Consider the following 17590-nt stretch of genomic DNA (forward strand, 5'->3'; position numbering starts at 1 on the left):
AAAATGCCACCAATGTAATAGAATCCTGGAGTACAGTCCTCTTACTCAATATGCTCTCCCTCCTTGCCCACTCCCACTGTAGTCAACTGCCTAGGAAAAAAGCTTCAAATAACTGGGATCACCTTTAAAACTATAAAACAGCAATCTTGAGATTCATCATGCACCATTTCAGCTAAGGCCAAAAATATAATTCACATATCCCCTAGTTATCATTAGAACACCAGAAGATGTAAGTTTACCCAAAAGGCTCTAAATACCTGGATGGCTTATCAAAGGGAAGTGGAAAGGCATTTGATACAAAAATATCCAACCCTTATTAATGAGAGGTTGTCAGAGGACTCCCAAGGTTCATGTTGATACTATATCATAAGCAGAGTCAATTAAATTCAAGCAGAGAAAAACATTGCTTGTTCTTCCAAGTTTGCAGAGGAATCAATGGAAGTTCCAAGAGCAACACTGTCCAGTGCAGTGACCCTCACCCTTAGTATGGGTCCATGGTACAGTAAAGGTGCACACTGTACCTTTATGAAGGGATCTATTACACAGTATTTCACACACATTATTTACGCACGCTCTCACCACTTCTAGCCTATGTGGTCCTCAAAGTCAGGGACCACATCTGTGTATCCTCAAAACCTAGCACAATGTGGGCGCCTGGGTGGCTCAGTTGGTTAAGCGACTGCCTTCGGCTCACGTCATGATCCTGGAGTCCTGGGATCGAGGCCCTCATTGGGCTCCCTGCTCAGTGGGGAGCCTGCTTCTCCCTCCGACCCTCTACCCTCTCATGCTGTTTCTCACTCTCTCTCTCTCTCAAATAAATGAAATCTTAAAAAAAAAAAAAAAAAACAACCTAGCATAGTGCCATCATTTATTAAATGTCCTTTAAAAGGCAAGCACAAACTAAAGGATTATAACCCAGTGTGATAGCCCAGAGACTTAGAAAAACAAAACAAGCCTTCAGATCCAAGTTGAAAGCAAAGAACAGAGGTTTATTATCATTTCTCTGAGTTCAATTAGATTTTAAAAACATTTAAAAAATGGATTTGTTTCAAGTCTTCAGTGAGAGTTTGGGTGGGACTGGGTTTTATCTGAACCAGTCTGCCCATCCTTTTCCCACAGTGCTTTGGAAGAAAGCAGAGAGCGATTACTCACCAGTTGGCACAATTCTTAGTTCCTATGTACTGACACCAAATTGTGTTCCAAAAGAGAGGCGTTTACAAAGGATTAAAACCTGGATGCCCGGGCCCTGGAATGTGGTTCACGTTATAAGCTTTCCAACGTGGTGCTAAATTAACTGCATTTGGTTCCAGATGGTTAATGATTCATAAGTGGAGAGGTGACTTCAAGTGGAAATTGTCTCAATTCTCAGTTTATGCCACTTCAGAAGGCTTCCCCGAGTTTGCTCCCCTTCCCATCCTCACCCCTACCTCCTTCGGTAGCCCCAGCTTTCCGGGTTGCAAACCCCTGAAAATTGATGGCCCAGCTATGAAAGTAGGCCCTTTTTGGTTCCCTCAAAATAGTAGAACGATGACCTAGAACGTGGTGAAAGCCCAGAGAAAAGAAAGATGAATGAAATCTAGATCAACTGTGGTAACAAGAAAATGAATCCATGGGGACATCATAATTCACTATGATCTTCTCATTCCAACCCTCCCATCCTCACCAACCGCAACACAGGAGCATATGAATGTGCGCATGTGCGCGCGCGCCTCCGTGCACTGGCCCACTACCCTCTTCGTATAGTCCCCTAGCTTCCTTCTGAGTTTCACTCTCTTTGTACTTGCTCTTTTTCCGTTATCTTTTGTTGTTACTGCCTTGCCTTTAGGGAGCTTGCACAGCCCTCGATTGAGGGCTCTGACTGCCCTGGCACTTCCCTTCTGTCCTTCAAACACAGAATCCCCAAATAACGCTTCCTTCGTTATTTCTCATTAAACTCCACATCCTCTGGAACTTGTCAGCTGTCCCCCAGATAACAGAAATCACATCCATCTAAATCATTCTCCACAGTGCCCAGCAAGGAAGCAGGTGTAAGTGGAGATGCATGTCACCATGCCGGCTCTCTGATTATAACGATGTGGTGATGATGTGGACAAGATGGTAATGATCCCATTTGCTTCAGTCTGCACCTCCTTTTAGAAGCTAGACTCACCAGTGGCTCAAAGACATCAACATCAATGAATCTGAAAGTGCTAAGAAAAAGGGAAAGGCTAGCTCTATAAAGGTGACGTGGTAACAATACAAGAAAGGGGAAAAAGAGGAAACACTCATAAAGGGAAACTCAGAGAGTCAGGACAGTGCCGCAGAAATGCAAATGGGTATGGGCTTTGCAGTCTGACAGGACTGGGTTAGAATCCCTGTTTGGTCACATTCTAACTGCCTGGTGTTGGGCAAGTTGCTTAACTTCTCTGAATCCCCACTTTCTAAGCTTAGAAAGATGTTAAAATGTTCATCTTAGAGGATTTTCCTGAACATCCCGTGAGATCACCTTTAAGGCATTTGGCTCGTGTCAGGTGTCCTATAAATGTCAGTTCCCTCCCCTCCTCTCTCAGAAAGAAGGATCCATCGCAATAAGAATTTCCACCGGCACCCAAAGGGCTGCTTTTGTTTGTAATCAATGCATCTCTTAAGGTTCTCACGTTCGGGTGTTTCCTAATGTCTTGCGAAGATGTGCACGTCCTCTAGAACTGCCACCTTCAGGGGGAATGTGTATGCAAGTGCCTGTGCAGAGCTGCGCCTGACCCCGCCCGTCCATCAGAATTTACTAACTCAACAAGTCCTCTCATCTTTAAGGGGTGGGGCTCTAAATTAGACATCCCTTGGTTGCATTGCACCTAGAACATAGATCACTGTATTGTATTATCTGCATCAACATCTACATCTCTCCCCCCCCCTTTGCGAGAGCCATGGTAGCAAAGTCTAGATGCTATTTCTCTTTGGGTTGCCACCTAGCACAAAGCCTGGCACACATACCATATTGATAGGATTGACCTGAATCACCAATCTTCTGGATCTGCAATGCTTCAGTATATATTCTACACGTTATCATTCCCCAGCAGCCTTTCCCAGAGTCTCAGAAATTCAAGCATTGAACACATATTATCTTTGTCCATTAAGAATTGACTGTTTAGGTGATCAAAGGTACAAACTTCCAGTTATAAAATAAATCAATCCTGGAGATGTCATGTACAGCATGGTGACTATAGTTAATAATACCGTGTTGTATATTTCAGAGTTGCTAAGAGAGTAGATCTTAAAAAGTTCACCTCACAAGAAAAAACACTGTAACTGTGTGTGGTGATGGGTGTTAACTAAACATATTGTGGTGAACATTTCCCAATATACACAAATATTGGACCATATGTTGTACACCTGAAACTAATATAATGTTATATGTCAATGGTATCTCAGTTTTAAAAGAAAGAAAAAAAAAGTTAGAAACAACTACACACACACACAAAGATTGGCTCTTTAAAAACACTTTTCTTTGGAGAGCTAAAACCTACTCAAAGGAAAGGGGGTATAAGATTTAAAAGAAATGCCTGGGACTAGCCTCAAAGTGCTCTTTGCTTTTTACTTATTGTCCTAACCTTGGGCACCCCACCCCCACCCTTACATCCAAGGCTGAGAGACACTTATGTAAGTCTCAGAGACACAGGGTGTTCAAGGTGGGTGCCTGGAGGGCTCCGTGCTTAGTAACTGTTGCAAGGGTGACCGATGGTTGTGGGAGGTGGCGGCTCTGTCTGCCTCAAGTAACAAAGTTGATCTTGATGACTAAGTTACAGCAGAAGTATCTCTCAATCTCTGAGTTCCTCCTTTGTTCTGACACATCTCTTTCTCCAGAGGAAATCGGAGCAAGCTTAGGCAAGGGTCCCTGTGCGGAGGGAACCCTCTTTTATGGTTTAACTCATTCATTACCAGACTCTCGTGAAGAAACTGGGGCCCACAATTACTGAAAACCAAATGAGTCCAAGAAACATTTAGAAATATATTTAAGTAACATCCACAGTCAGTTGTTAGGGGAAATCAAGAAGTTGAGGGGTAGTTTCTAAACTTTAATGCAGATATCATGGAGGGCTAATCCCATGTTCTTTGTTTTTTTCTTAAAGATTTTATTTATTTGTCAGAGAGAGAGAGAGAGAGAGAGAGAGACAGAGAGCACAAGCTGGGGGAGCGGCAGGCAGAGGAAGAAGCAGGCTCCCTACTGAGCAAGGAGTCCAATATGAGACTCCATTGAGCCCAGGACCCTGGGATCATGACCCGAGCCGAAGGCAGACACTCAACCAACTGAGCAACCCAGGAGTCCCTCCCATGTTCTTCCTTAAAAGAATAACCTTTGGAGACAGACCCTCTGCTCTCCCTCAACAGCTCTGTGCCTTTGCACCAGTTACTGATGCGAGCTAGCTAAGCCTCAGTTTTCTAATCATTTAAACGGACATAAAATGGAATACTATAACCAACAGGGGTATAAACATTAGATAAAATCACTAACTCATCTATATGTACTAACTCCCTAGTCTTTGGCAGGCAAAACCCGGGTCCCATAGATAGAACTATCCCCATGGCTCCCATATGCTGAGGCCAGGAGCCGGCTGCCAATAGTCCTCAGGCATGGTGTTTTGTACCTGGCTGGTCCCTGGGGCACTTGAGTGCATGACCCTTGAGCTGGGGCCACCACATTATCTTTTATAGATGAGGAAACCAAGGCAAAATGTCACAGGGCTCACCTTTGCCTGTAGGCAAATTTGCAATTCCATGACAGGCAATGCTCAAGTGCTTTCTTAAATGGTCACTGGGACTCCAGTGCAAGCCAGAGAACTGGGCTGCATGGACTTTTTCAATCACTTCATCTATATACAGTTTATCAAATGTTTTTATAACTTGAGTTCATCTAGTCCAAAGAATGCAGAATATTCTCTAGAGGATAAGGCTAGCTCATTCTATGCTAATTGTAATAAAAGTGAAGATAATGATGGGGCTTAGCTGTAGCAGTAACTGGAATTTATTAGGCACTTACTATGTCCCAAGCATCCTACTGAGCATTAAACGTGTCTTATGTCTTATTTCACATAATCAGCCCAACAGCCGGAATCCTCCTTTGTTCTTCGTCCTCAGACCAGCAAAAATCTGCAAGAATAAATTGCTTCAATTTTTCTGTAGGATCTGGGTGCTCAAGTACTGTGCCCAAATCAAATCTTCTAAATTCTGAATGTGGTATGGGTGGTTTTAAGTAGGCAATTAAGAGACAGGTTATCTCTGGAAATAAAACACAAGAGGAGGTTAATTCTTAATCGTTTGCATCTGGAGCCATTTGATAGTGACTGATAATTAATATATATCAGATTGCTCAATCACGTTTAGAAGATGGATTGCGGGTGGAGTGGGAGAGGTGCCTTCTAGTCTGTTCCAATGAAATGTCTCTGTGTTATCACCAAATAATAAGTTCTGTAAGGTGAGGGGGTTAGAAATGCCTAGCTTCCTGTGGACAAACGCCAGGTGGAGGAAATAAACAGATACAGTTCCCACTGGTTACAGACGCCCTAAAAAAAAAGTGTTTCCTATCATGTTGCCAAGACAATGCCAGCTGGTTATAACATAAATTCAGGGGGAGAAGAAAGAAGGAGACTCAGTAGTGTCTGGGAGTGAGTGAAGTAGAAAATAAGAAAAAGACTCATTCTAATTTTGTTTATAAAGTATAAACTCCTACAACTGAGCTAAGTGGCAGCCCTGATTCTTAAGTAAATGAAAGTCTTGTCAACCTGACAAATTAAAACCTGGAGCCCAGGGTGCTATTAGTTTGTGAGTGGTTGGGAGTAACAGAATGCTGGAGCAGGACAGGTTCTAAAGTCATGCAGGCCAGAGATCACGACTGGCAGCCCCCAGATGTTGCCCTCTTTGATTTTCCTAGAATTAACTTAGATGGCTTTTTAACATTGTTTTAATTAATTGTCAACATTTAAAAAATTAAAGGACTTCACAGAAAAATCCAGATCGCTGATATCCTCTAAAAAACGAGAAAACAGGCAAACGCAGGACCTACATTTTCACCTATCAACCCCTCAGACCCGCATGGTTGGTCCCCACTATCACCATGGTTCCCCAGTGCCGCGGCCTACTGTGAGCCACCATGAATCCTTGAAATGGCATTTTGTTACTTGTCTGACCCCTATGAGCCCTTCAGTGCATGTACCCTGAGCTGGGGCAACCCCGTTATCTTATAGATGAGGAAACCAAGGCAAAACCTCACATGGCTCACAAATACCAGAGTCCCAGTGTTATGACAGGTCAGGCCATTTGCAGACCATCCTAGTTAACATCTCTTGCCAGTTCCCCAAAGGAATCCTATGGTCCAGACACACTAGATGCACCCTCGTCATGCATGGTCAAGGCTCTGTTTCCCTCTGTCCCAAATGTCTTTCCCTGTATCAGATTCTTGCTCATCCTTTCAGACTCAGAGTATTTCCACCCTCACTCCCCAGGCAGAGAAGTGTCCACACAGCACTTTGTACCCACTTCCACAACAGACGGCAGAGTCCTCCACGGGAAGGTCAATGTTAAGGCCCTCTCTCTGATGTCACTAGTGCGATGACACACCAGGAGCTCTGAATAAATCCGGGGTTCAAAGGGGATAATCAATTTGTCCTCAGATACATAGATAATTATATTCATAATGTCTAGCAGAAAAAAACAGGTTAAAAACATATTCAACCCGTAAGGCACACTCAGACTGATAAGCTATCAAGTAAGTGACCTTGAAAACTCTCTCTCTGTGACAAATGCAATTTCTACCAGCTCAAGCCTTACTCCAGACATTGAGACTCCTTGATCAGTGTGGCTGGTGAGGTATCAGAGGGTCCCCATGTGGGGACCCCAGATATCTTCCCCACCAGCCTGCCAAATTGTTTAAAAGCCCACTATATAAACTTACTTGCATTAAGGCTTTTCCTTTTAAAATGCAACACCCTTTCTCCCCTCCTCCCCAAGAGCCAGTACCTTAGGCAATTCTCGGAGGTTAGCACAGGGACAGTTAACTTATCAACTATTTTTCTATCTGATGCATTTATCCTGGAATATCTGGGTAAGCTGTGATAGAGTTAGATAAAGTAAAGTTCTCAGAGAGGGGACAGGCCTGAATGTCCGAAGAGATGGGGAATAGGCAGTATGTACAATGTTTAAGTAGGAGGCTTGTTAGAACCAAGACGCCTGTGTCCAATCCGCTACCTCCTAGCTGAGGGTCTTTTGCTTAGCCACTTACCTTCTGTGCCTCCATTTCTTCACTTAGATAGAAAATGGTGTTAACAAGAGGCTCTGCCTCAATGGGGCATTGGAGAATTCAATGAGTCAACATACAGCAGGCATTCAAAACGGTGCCTGACAGAGAGTGGTGTAAGCTGGTGTAAGCGTTTGCTTCTCTTACTATTAGGAGGGAATGGCAAGAAACAGCCCTGCAAAGGGCTACTCCTGCTCTACTACCTACTGGTCCCCTTTCCCAAAGGACGGGTGAAGGATACAAGGTCCAGAGACGATGAATAGCTTACCGGAGGCTGCAGGCTAGTGGACAGCAGAGCTAGGGCTTCCCATCCAGGGGTCCGCGCCCCCGCCCCCCCTCCCCCCGCCTTGGGACTTGCTGATGAGTAAGAGAGGAAAGGGTTGTGAGAGACCCAGAGAAGCCGAGAGCGAATCTAGCCTCTCTCCCTTCTCGGGATAAAAGGACCCAGCCCTTTGGGACTTCTCCCCGGAGTCAATTCCATGTCCCTGCTCTCGGGTGGGCTCGAAGTCGGAGCAAACGCCACCCTCTGACACACACACACCCACACCCCCGCGCCTGGGCGTACCCTCTAAGTCTGGCACAACGCGGCAACTCGCTGCCCCGCTGGGAGGACGAGTCAACAGTGGGGTGGACGGGAAAAGTGACATAATCCGGCCGCGGCGCCCTCCGCGCCAGCCTCCCACGCAGCGCGGGGTGGGCCTGGGCCCTCGCAGGAGTGGGGGCTGGGGCTGCGGCCGAGCCGCGGCGGTCTCCCGCGTGCGCTCCGTCCCGCCCGCCCGCAGCTCCTGAGGCCCCGCGGCCCGAGGCCCCGGCGCCCGCACTCCGCGGCAGCGCGGCGGTCGCGCGGTCTCTGGGCCCGCTCCGGGGGCCGCCGCCGCCCCCTGGACCTGGATGACGGAGCCTTGAAAGACTTTCACCAAATATGGGCCGGGGCTGGAAGCGTCCTGCGGCGCGCGCCGCCGGAAACCTCGAGTCCTGCCCACCGCCGCGACTTCGGGCGCGCGGGCCCGGCGGCCGGCAGGGGGCGGCGGGCGGCAAGCGGCCCTGGAACGCCGACCGCTCCAGCCCCCGGTCTCCCCGCCGCGGGGACCCTGCGCGCTGTCTCCGCAGGGGTCCCCAGGGCAGCCGAGGCCCTCCCCGCGCGCCGGCCACCCAGGTCCCGCCGCCAGCCCGATGACCCCTGGCTCTCCCTACCATCACTCCCCAGGGTGGGGGTGGGGGGAGCGGGGTGGAGGGAAAGGATGGCGCGGGGGCGCCACCTTAAAGCTGACCTTTCGCCGTCACCATAAATTGTTCTGTTCATTAAAGTGGCTATAAAAAGTGTAGTTGTGAGACTGGGTGTGCAGGCGAGGACCTGACCAAGAGGGCACATGCCCGCGCAGACACAGCGCTGTAGAGGCACTCCTACAGTCCAAGGCGGTGGTTCTCAGGGTGTGATTCCCCGGGCCAGCAGCTGCAGCATCACCTCGGGACGTGTTAGAAATGTAGCTAGTAAGAAACTCTGGGGTAGGGCCCAGCAATCAGTCTCTTAATCAGCCCTCCAGGTGATTCTGAGACACGCCAAAGTTTGAGAACCACTGGTCTAGGGCTGGGAAACAGGAGTTGGCAGTTTTAGGGTGATTATTATTCTCAGTTACCGCCAGACAGTGAACCCTTCTTTTGGTGACCTAAAATTCCCTGGCAGCAGCGGGTGAGAAATGTCCCCATCACTCAGCTCAAAGCTTGGAGCTGCCGAAGACAAGCCGTCCTTCTCTGTGTCTTGCAGCCCAAGGAAACGACACGGGCCCATCATTCCCTCACGGGGCGCCCATGCAGGGAGGGAGTGAGGAAAAAGAGCAAAAGAGCCATGCAGAATTAGCATCCGAAGACACTTACCCATAAACATTTGCACATTTCCCCTCTAATCTGTCAACGTGAACTGATCTGCAGCTCTCAGCGGAGGAGGTGAGAAGGCGACCGGATATCTGGGGTTTCTGGACCATCCTTAAGCTGGACGTGAGGAGCTGCAGTCCTCTCGTCTGATGCTGTCGTTTACTAGCAGGCGCACCAGGACATAGTATATGGAAAGGCTGTGCACATAGGTTCCTCCAGTCTCTCCCTCTCCCCCACCTCCTGGCCCTGTTTGCTCCAGCCGCCCCCCACCCCCAACAACATACTCCCTGCCTTAAATGGGTAGCTGATGGTAAGGTTCTCTAAGTTTCTCCTCTAGGACAAACTCATCCTCCAAGAGTCCCCAAATGAAGCCCAGAAACAAACCCACACACCCTTGTTAGAAAACTTTAATCTGATTTTTAAAGGAATCTCTGGAATGGCCTGTGTTTCAAAGCTGTGCAGCAGACTGAATCTCTTTGAGGACCTCCATCCCCCCTCAATAAAAGAGCAAGGTATATCCACCGGCCAGTTGGATCATCCACTATAATTTTATTTTAAATCATGATAGACAGATTGCGTGAAAAACAAGGAATTCCGAAGAATTTCCTGCTCTGGGAACAGAAGTTAAGTCTATATTTAACAACATTTGAAGCTGTCAAGAATGCTTTGTGGTTGGATAACAGAGGCAGAAAAATGTTAAAAACGCAGGCTACTGCTATACCCAAATATGGAAATATTGTTACGTCTGGTGTCTGATTCACCATCTGGAAATACTTACAACCATGAAGTCAAATAGAAAAGACTCCACAACAGAAGCCAGGAACACTCCTCTCCATTCTCTCCCCACGACCTCCTCCCACCCTCTGCGCCTACTCACCCCCATCCCTAGTCACTTCATTAAGAGGGAAACAATAATGAAGCTTTAATGCAGGAAAAAAAAAAGTGTTCCAAATAATAATGGATGGACTGTCTTGAGTACGAAGTAGGGCCCAGATTTTCCTCTTTATTTGCATAGCACCTGACAAGCCATAGTCTTGAAAAGTAAGCCCCGCACCCCAAACCCCCTCCGACAAAGCCTTAGAGATCCTACTCCCAACTAGCAAAAGCCTCTTAGACTTATGAAAGGGCACTTTTGAATGAATGAAACTTAAATCTTTCCTGCCACAGTTCTCTTTATTGGAGGATGTTTTCACTGCAATAGCTTCTCATTGTGATTACCAGAGTCATTCACAGAAAAGTTGGCACTGAAGGACTTCTTAAGCAAGACTGCTACATTGTGAAGACTGAGCAGCCCTACACTTTAAAAAGGACGAAGAGTTCTAGAGCACATATAAAAGAAAGATTAGCATAATTACTTGTGTATGTTTTTATTAAAATTGCACAAGAAGATAGTTTTTGAAATTTTGAGGGAAAATTTATCAATCACACTAATGATATTGATGATGTTAAAGCAAATTGCTTTGTAGGGGAGTCTTCTACTGAGTGTGTGGAAGACAGAATAGGATCTTATATTCTGCTAACAGTTTTACTGCAGAACATTATATTCTAATCTATTTCTTTGTACTTGACTAGAAAAGCATTGCAATCCATTTGAAATGGGAGGCTTCTAAGTGGTCCCAAGGAAATGTGTTAAAAACCCCACATAACTTTTAGCTTTAGATCCACTGGGCACAATGGTGCTGGAATCTGGTTTGGCATTGCAGTATACACAGGTGATGATCTCAGGACAAATCACTGCAAGGTGGTCACCCCGGCTTTTGGCTGGCTGCTTAGTTAGCATCGCCTCCCGCCCGCGGAGGGAGGCTGGAAGGGCTTACCCAGTCTCCCGCATCCGTGAGGAAGTAGAAGTCAGCCTCCCGGAGAATTCCCTGCGTTCGTTTCCTCTCGGACTTCCAACCCAGGCAGTGGGCTGGAACTAAAGTGGGAACCTCCAAAAACAAACAAGTACGACATACCAAAAAAGGGAGGGGGGCGGAAGGGGGAAGACCTCTGCCTGGGAATCTGCCAGACAGTGGGGGAAGTTGATTTTTTTTTTCCTCTCTCATTCATAAATGCCAGTGCGGGTATTAATTTGCAATACATTTAACTTGGCTAATAAACACCATGCCAAAGCTTTGGGACTTGATTCGAGCATGCCTCTATGAAATCCCCAAATAGTCCTGGCTCACAGACGCACTCCCCCTCCCCGTTCACCTCTCAATAGATAACTTGACTCTCACCTTCTCTGTAAACAAGCAAACAGCTCGCTGCCTTCCCGGGTGAGGGCTTCCAGGGCTGCCCGGTCAACTCGGCATCACCAAACAAAACCACTTTTGTTCCTCCCTCCCAGGTCCTCCCATCCTCCCAGTGCAGGCAAAGTTCTGAACTCGCCCCCCTCGCCCCTTCCACCACTTTCACCACCAACACGCCAGAAAGAGCCCTCCCCAATAGAAGTAGTTATTTAAAGTGGAAAAAATGGGAGATTGTTTTCTTGACGGATCCAGGACCAAAAAAAAAAAAAAAAAAAGAAAGAAAAGAAAAAAAAAAAAAAGGTGCAACGGAGCCAGGGGAGGTGCTTGGCAGCAGCCCGCGCCAACCAGCATTCCTGAGATGTTTGAGAATTCTGGAACTCGCAGACAGAGCCGACGTCACTGCAACACGCGGCGCCGCGGCCGGCCCGTATAAAAGGCGGGCTCTGGGCGCTGGGGCAGACCGCGAGCGAGAGCGCCCCCGAGCAGCACCCGCGCCCTTCGCGCCTCCTCGGGAAGGACCTCAACAGAAGGACGCCTGCAGCCCGCTCGCCACCCCGGCCCTCGCCTTCCTGCCACCAGGCCCGCCGCCCCGCCGCCCGGACCGGAGCCCGACCCGCCTCCCGCCGCCCGGAGCCCGGGACCCGACCCCGTCCGCTGTGCACCAGTGTGTCGGCGTCTTTGCTTCCGCGCTCGTCCGGACTCTGCGCGCCACAATGAGCTCCCGCACGGCCAGGACGCTCGCCTTCGCCGTCACCCTTCTCCACTTGGCCAGGCTGGTGAGTTCTTTTGCCTCCGCTTCCCCATCCGCTCTCCCAGGTCCTTCCCCTTTCCCCAGATTGCCCCCAGCAGAGAAAACTAAACTCAAAAGTTCGGGGGCCTTCTTTAGGCGCCCCCCCACACACACACAGAGACGCGTCGGGGGCCTTGCTGGCAGCCGCAGCCGCCCGGACTGGCCGGGTGGACAGGATCAGAGACCCCGTGCGGACAGGGTCGGAGGAACTCCTCCACCCCCCTCCCTTCCCTGGGCTCCTCTGCGAACCGCGCCGAGTCTCACGCGTGCCTTCTGTCCCCCTCTAGGCGCTCTCCACCTGCCCCGCCGCCTGCCACTGCCCCCAGGAGGCGCCCAAGTGCGCCCCAGGAGTCGGGCTGGTCTGGGACGACTGTGGCTGCTGTAAGGTCTGCGCCAAGCAGCTCAACGAGGACTGCAGCAAAATGCAGCCCTGCGACCACACCAAGGGGCTGGAATGCAATTTCGGCGCCAGTTCCACCGCACTGAAGGGGATCTGCAGAGGTAAGATGCTTATGGTTTGGCCCCTTTAAAAAAATAATAGTCCTCGTAGTCCAGAAGTTTAGTAATTTTGAGACCATGTATGGTGATGCTTTGTTGTTGGTAGCTTGGCAGAAAGGCACATGATTTCAGCAGTCTGGAATGCAATTCAGTGTGTCTGGGCCCAACGAAAAGCGCATACGGAAAAGTGATTCCTGACTAACTTATTGTTCTGGTCTGGAGTCCCCGAGGAATTGTAGGGAACTTTACCATAAATTGAATTTAACAGCAGAAAATATGTATGCGTTTCAGGCCATGGTTGGGAATCTAAACTTTAACCTCTTTTCCCTTTCTCTTTCGGTGCTCTTTGCAGCTCAGTCAGAGGGCAGACCCTGTGAATATAACTCCAGAATCTACCAGAACGGGGAAAGTTTCCAGCCCAACTGTAAACATCAGTGCACATGTATCGACGGCGCTGTAGGCTGCATTCCTCTGTGTCCCCAAGAACTCTCTCTCCCCAACCTGGGCTGTTCCAACCCCCGGCTGGTCAAAGTTACCGGGCAGTGCTGTGAGGAGTGGGTCTGTGACGAGGATGGTGCCAAGGACCCCGTGGACGACAGGGATGGCCTCCTGGGCAAGGGGCTGGCCTTCGATGCCTCGGAGGTGGAGTTAACCAGAAACAATGAATTAATCGCCGTTGGAAAAGGTGGCTCCCTGAAGCGGCTCCCAGGTAAGCTGAGACTGAGCCCGAAAGATGTTGTGCTGAAACACATTCCTAGTTTGGAGCTTTGTAGAAATGAGTACTTGAACGTGCTGGGGTCAGTGTGCCTCTGAGAGATTTGTCCTCTTGTCTGTCTCTAGTTTTTGGAACGGAACCTCGAATCCTATACAACCCTTCTTTACACGGCCAGAAATGTATCGTTCAAACAACTTCGTGGTCCCAGTGCTCCAAGACCTGCGGCACTGGGATCTCCACACGAGTCACCAATGACAACCTTGAATGTCGCCTGGTGAAGGAGACCCGGATTTGTGAAGTGCGGCCTTGTGGCCTGCCGATGTACGGCAGCCTGAAAGTAAGCTCGTGGGGGTGCTGGTAGCCCCCTCCCCGGCAGGCAGCTGGGCCGAGATGCGGGCCTCTCGTCCAAGAACGAGAAACCCCCCGTTCCTAACTTTCCTTCTTGCTCCTCTCTTACAGAAGGGCAAGAAATGCAGCAAGACCAAGAAATCCCCCGAACCTGTCAAGTTTACTTACGCTGGATGTTCGAGCGTCAAGAAGTACCGGCCCAAGTACTGCGGCTCGTGCGTGGACGGCCGGTGCTGCACGCCTCAGCAGACCCGCACCGTGAAGATGCGCTTCCGCTGCGAAGACGGGGAGGCGTTTTCCAAGAACGTCATGATGATCCAGTCCTGCAAGTGCAACTACAACTGCCCGCATGCCAACGAGGCGGCCTTTCCCTTCTACAGGCTGTTCAATGACATTCACAAATTTAGGGACTAATTGCTACCCGGGTTTCCGGAATTGCTACCAGGGTGACCGGAACTGGGGAGAAGAGGGCCAGAATCACGGAGCTATGGGTGGGGGCGGTGGGGGTAAGGGACTCATTGTAGAAGGGATGCACTGCTCATTCGTGAGTAGTACTAAGGTATTTTGAAACTGCCAAGGGTGCTGGTGCAGATGGACACTTAATGCAGCCACAATTGGAGAATACTTCGCTTCATAATATTGGAGCACACATTACTGCTTCATTTTGGAGCTTGTGCCGTTGATGACGTTCTGTTTTCTGTTTGTAAATTATTTGGTAAGCATATTTTTCTCTAGGCTTTTTTTCCTTTCGGTTCTACAGTTGTTAAAAAAAAAAAACAAAACGGTTAGTTGATCAGTTAAAGCCTTCATCTTTTGACAGAAGTAAATGGGAAGGGGGTTCCATCCCTTCCTGGAGGTGACACTCTGTGAGTGTCCGTGAGAGGCAGCTATCTGCACTCTAAACTGCAAACAGAAATCAGGTGTTTTAAGACTGAATGTTTTTATTTATCAAAAGTGTAGCTTTTGGGGAGGGAAGGGAAATGTAATACTGGAATAATTTGTAAATGATTTTAATTTTATATTCAGTGAAAAGAATTTATTTATGGAATTAATCATTTAATAAAGAAATATTTACCTAATACCTGCGTGTGTGGCATTCAGTATTTTTAGAGACTACCCAGAGTCATTGGGAAGAGCCTAGCTTATTGTGCATCCTTTCAGTCATTCAAACAGAACTACTTGAGTGCCGACTTTGTGCCAGGAACTGTTCTAGGAGCTTAGGGTAAGAGCAGGGAACTAACCTACAAAAATAAGACAATGATTGCTTTTATCTTCAGCTGAGAAAAATCTTTGCATTTAAAGTGATCTTTTTAAAACATGTATTGAATATGAGGCATTGTAGGAAGCACAAGGAATCTGAAGCTAAATTTGTGATTTAAATAATAATGCTTTATTTTCCTAAGAATTCAAAGCCAAAGGATCTCCATCACCCCATCACTGCATGGTGGGTATAGTAGAGTCATTTATCATTTTAATCACTAGGTTATTAGGCTTGTCACCTCGGTAGAGGAGAGAAACTTCAATGAAAACAGTCCATAACCCAGGCTGCCCATATCTAAATCCATGGGCAAGATTAAGTATGGTTGGATAATGTGTTATAAAAGGTCACTTGTTTATAACTTTATATTTTCCCAATATTGCTCCTAAAGCATAGGCGAACTACTTAAAAATCCATCCTTAGTTGGGATCAGAGAAAAAAAATCTTGGGAGTCTATAGGAGTCAGTTTGTTTTCACTGAATGAGCTTGAAGCAATGACTTGTGTTAATCCTAATAAGCCAGTGATTAGGTAAACATGCTGTTAAATGCAAAGGAATGCAAGGAATTTCAAGTACTTTTCCAATAGCGTGAGGACCGAGCTACCCCATCCCCCCTTTCCTTTTTATAATATACGTTATACTGATGGAGGAGGGAGCAGTTAGATAGAGTTGGCTATCCAGAAGGTCAAAGGCTAGATGCAGAGCATTCCTAAAAGAAAAGGACCTCAATCTTAGGTCTAGGAGAGGTTGAGAAGGCTGCGTCAATGTTTGTGAAAATGTTGGTAGCCTGTTTTAGAAGAATCCACCTCTTTAGAAAGCACTGACAATAAACCTTTTATAGAGGAGTTTTCCTTTCATCGACCCTCTTGGCTCTTGTTCAAATCCATAGTGAAATATTTCGGTCTGCACTTGGTTAAGAGAGTACTTGAATTTTTAGGCATCGAGAAAGTGCTTTGAAAGAGGAGGAGGGGGACAGCTCGTGGTGATTTTTCAAAACAGTTTAATATCGATGCTTTAATGAAGACCTACGGAAATGCACTGCCCAAGCATCTATGTTAAAACCTTACTGAAATGCATAAAGGTTAATAGAAATGTGATGGTAAAAATCTATGGGCAAAGGCTCTTCTGATTTTGGCAATGTCTTGCCTGAAATATGACAACTTGTACCTACTGAGTTGTCAGTTTTTCTTGCCTGAGGCATTCAAATTTTAAGGTATTTGGGAACTGAAACACCACCTGGTGCAGTCTTGGATGCAGTTAAACTTAGTGCAATATTAACACGTGAAACAATAAAAGTGTGAGGTTTTTGTTGTGCAGTCTCGTTGAACAGACATCTAAATTCACAGGAAAGATTTTCACATTCCCAGGCAGCAATCCTGAGGTCTTTTCCTCCGACACTGAAGCCTAGCAAATTGCTTCTTACATAGAGATCAAAGAGTAATATGTTATAGATCCTTTAAGTGTGTAGGGAGGTAATATGTATACAAAGAAGCTCAAATGCGAAATAAAACCAGACATGGGAAAATACTGGATCTTTGGGTCATTAATCGTATTGTAGTAAATATAGTAAGAGTGATGCATAAATGCTGATTCCATTTAAATAAGAGTGCTCAATTAATAAAGATGAATAGATGCAAGTTATGTCCATTTTATTTAACTATAAAAAGTGAATAAATTCGAAGTAGTTGAGAATACAATTATACAAAATAGAATATATAACTTTTATCTAGGCCTGGCATGGAGCTCTGCCTACTTCAAGTACTGAGAAAACAAAATCAAACACCATGCACCTGCATATATGAAACAGAAGTTACATTTAATACAAGCACTCATAATATAGATGTACCTCTCCACGCACAGCAAAGATTTGTGTTGTTCCGGCTTTCCAATCCAAAAGACCGTGGTGGTCTTGAGCTGTTTTTTGTTTTTGTTTTGGGTGACCTGAGAATCTTAGGAATTTAGTGAATTTTAAGAAGTATTCTATGGAACATTTAGCAGCACAGTAAGTGGTCTCACTGTGATGATTTTCACTTAAACACATGTGTTGTCCACTTCACAAAGAGAAGCAACTGAGTCAAAATTAGCAAAGTATATTTTAGAGTTATCTTTCCAGCAGAGACTAGATTTGCTTTGTTCACAGTCTTCTCCAGGAGCTCCAGTGGCGCAATGGGTTAGCGCGCGGTACTTATACAGTCTTCTCCTACCCTCTGGCTACTATTTGTAAGTCAGATGAGCAACAGCAAGGGTCCAGTAGGAACCACAGTACAGAACTAAGCCATGTCCTGGGCAGGTGGCAGGTGATGCAAGGGAAAGAATCCCAGACTGGAATTGGGAGACATGTCTTTTAGCACCAGCTCTGCCATTAATTAACTGGGTGACTCTGGATGGTTCTCTCCTGTTCTAAAATGGCACAATAGCTTCCAGCTATATTTGTCACCATAAATATTCTTTTTCATATGCTCTCTTTGGTGCATTGACTTCCATACCTGAAAAACTTTGTCTCTCGAGCAACTGAATACATGAGGTGAACACCACTCAGGTCTTTCTGTGAGCAAATGCACTCACCCCTACGAAGCCTCTGAAAATGTAATGTTTAGGCCCTCTTTCCTCTC

General features: G+C 47.0%; 2 protein-coding genes across 36 annotated transcripts in view; one reads left to right on the top strand and one right to left on the bottom strand.

The window, feature by feature from the left end:
* The window catches only part of LOC115941363 (uncharacterized), a 105447-nt gene extending 93717 nt beyond the window's left edge, over positions 1-11730 (bottom strand). For 4 of the 35 annotated variants that reach the window (XM_081818716.1, XM_081818700.1, XM_081818706.1 and 1 more), the window contains exons 1-4: positions 11359-11730; positions 10957-11067; positions 9143-9301; positions 5015-5124 (exon numbers count right to left, since the gene is read on the bottom strand). The gene's annotated coding sequence lies outside the window, so the exon portion shown is untranslated. Of the gene's footprint in view, positions 1-5014; positions 5125-7252; positions 7369-7535; positions 7812-7832; positions 8157-8538; positions 9115-9142; positions 9337-10956; positions 11068-11358 lie in introns of those variants that run through there. The other 31 variants (XM_081818715.1, XM_081818699.1, XM_081818705.1 and 28 more) reach the window with 24 other exon arrangements.
* A 106-nt stretch (positions 11731-11836) lies between these two features.
* CCN1 (cellular communication network factor 1) lies at positions 11837-14800 on the top strand. The gene is made up of 5 exons (XM_006734561.3): positions 11837-12146; positions 12448-12661; positions 13011-13367; positions 13499-13710; positions 13833-14800. Exons 1-5 carry the CDS (start codon positions 12084-12086, stop codon positions 14133-14135), a joined length of 1149 nt encoding a protein of 382 aa, XP_006734624.1. The 5' UTR covers positions 11837-12083; the 3' UTR covers positions 14136-14800.
* The last annotated feature ends 2790 nt before the right edge of the window (positions 14801-17590 follow it).

Source organism: Leptonychotes weddellii, chromosome 4, assembly GCF_054177405.1.
Source record: "Leptonychotes weddellii isolate Sample4059 chromosome 4, ASM5417740v2, whole genome shotgun sequence".
Lineage (NCBI taxonomy): Eukaryota > Metazoa > Chordata > Mammalia > Carnivora > Phocidae > Leptonychotes > Leptonychotes weddellii.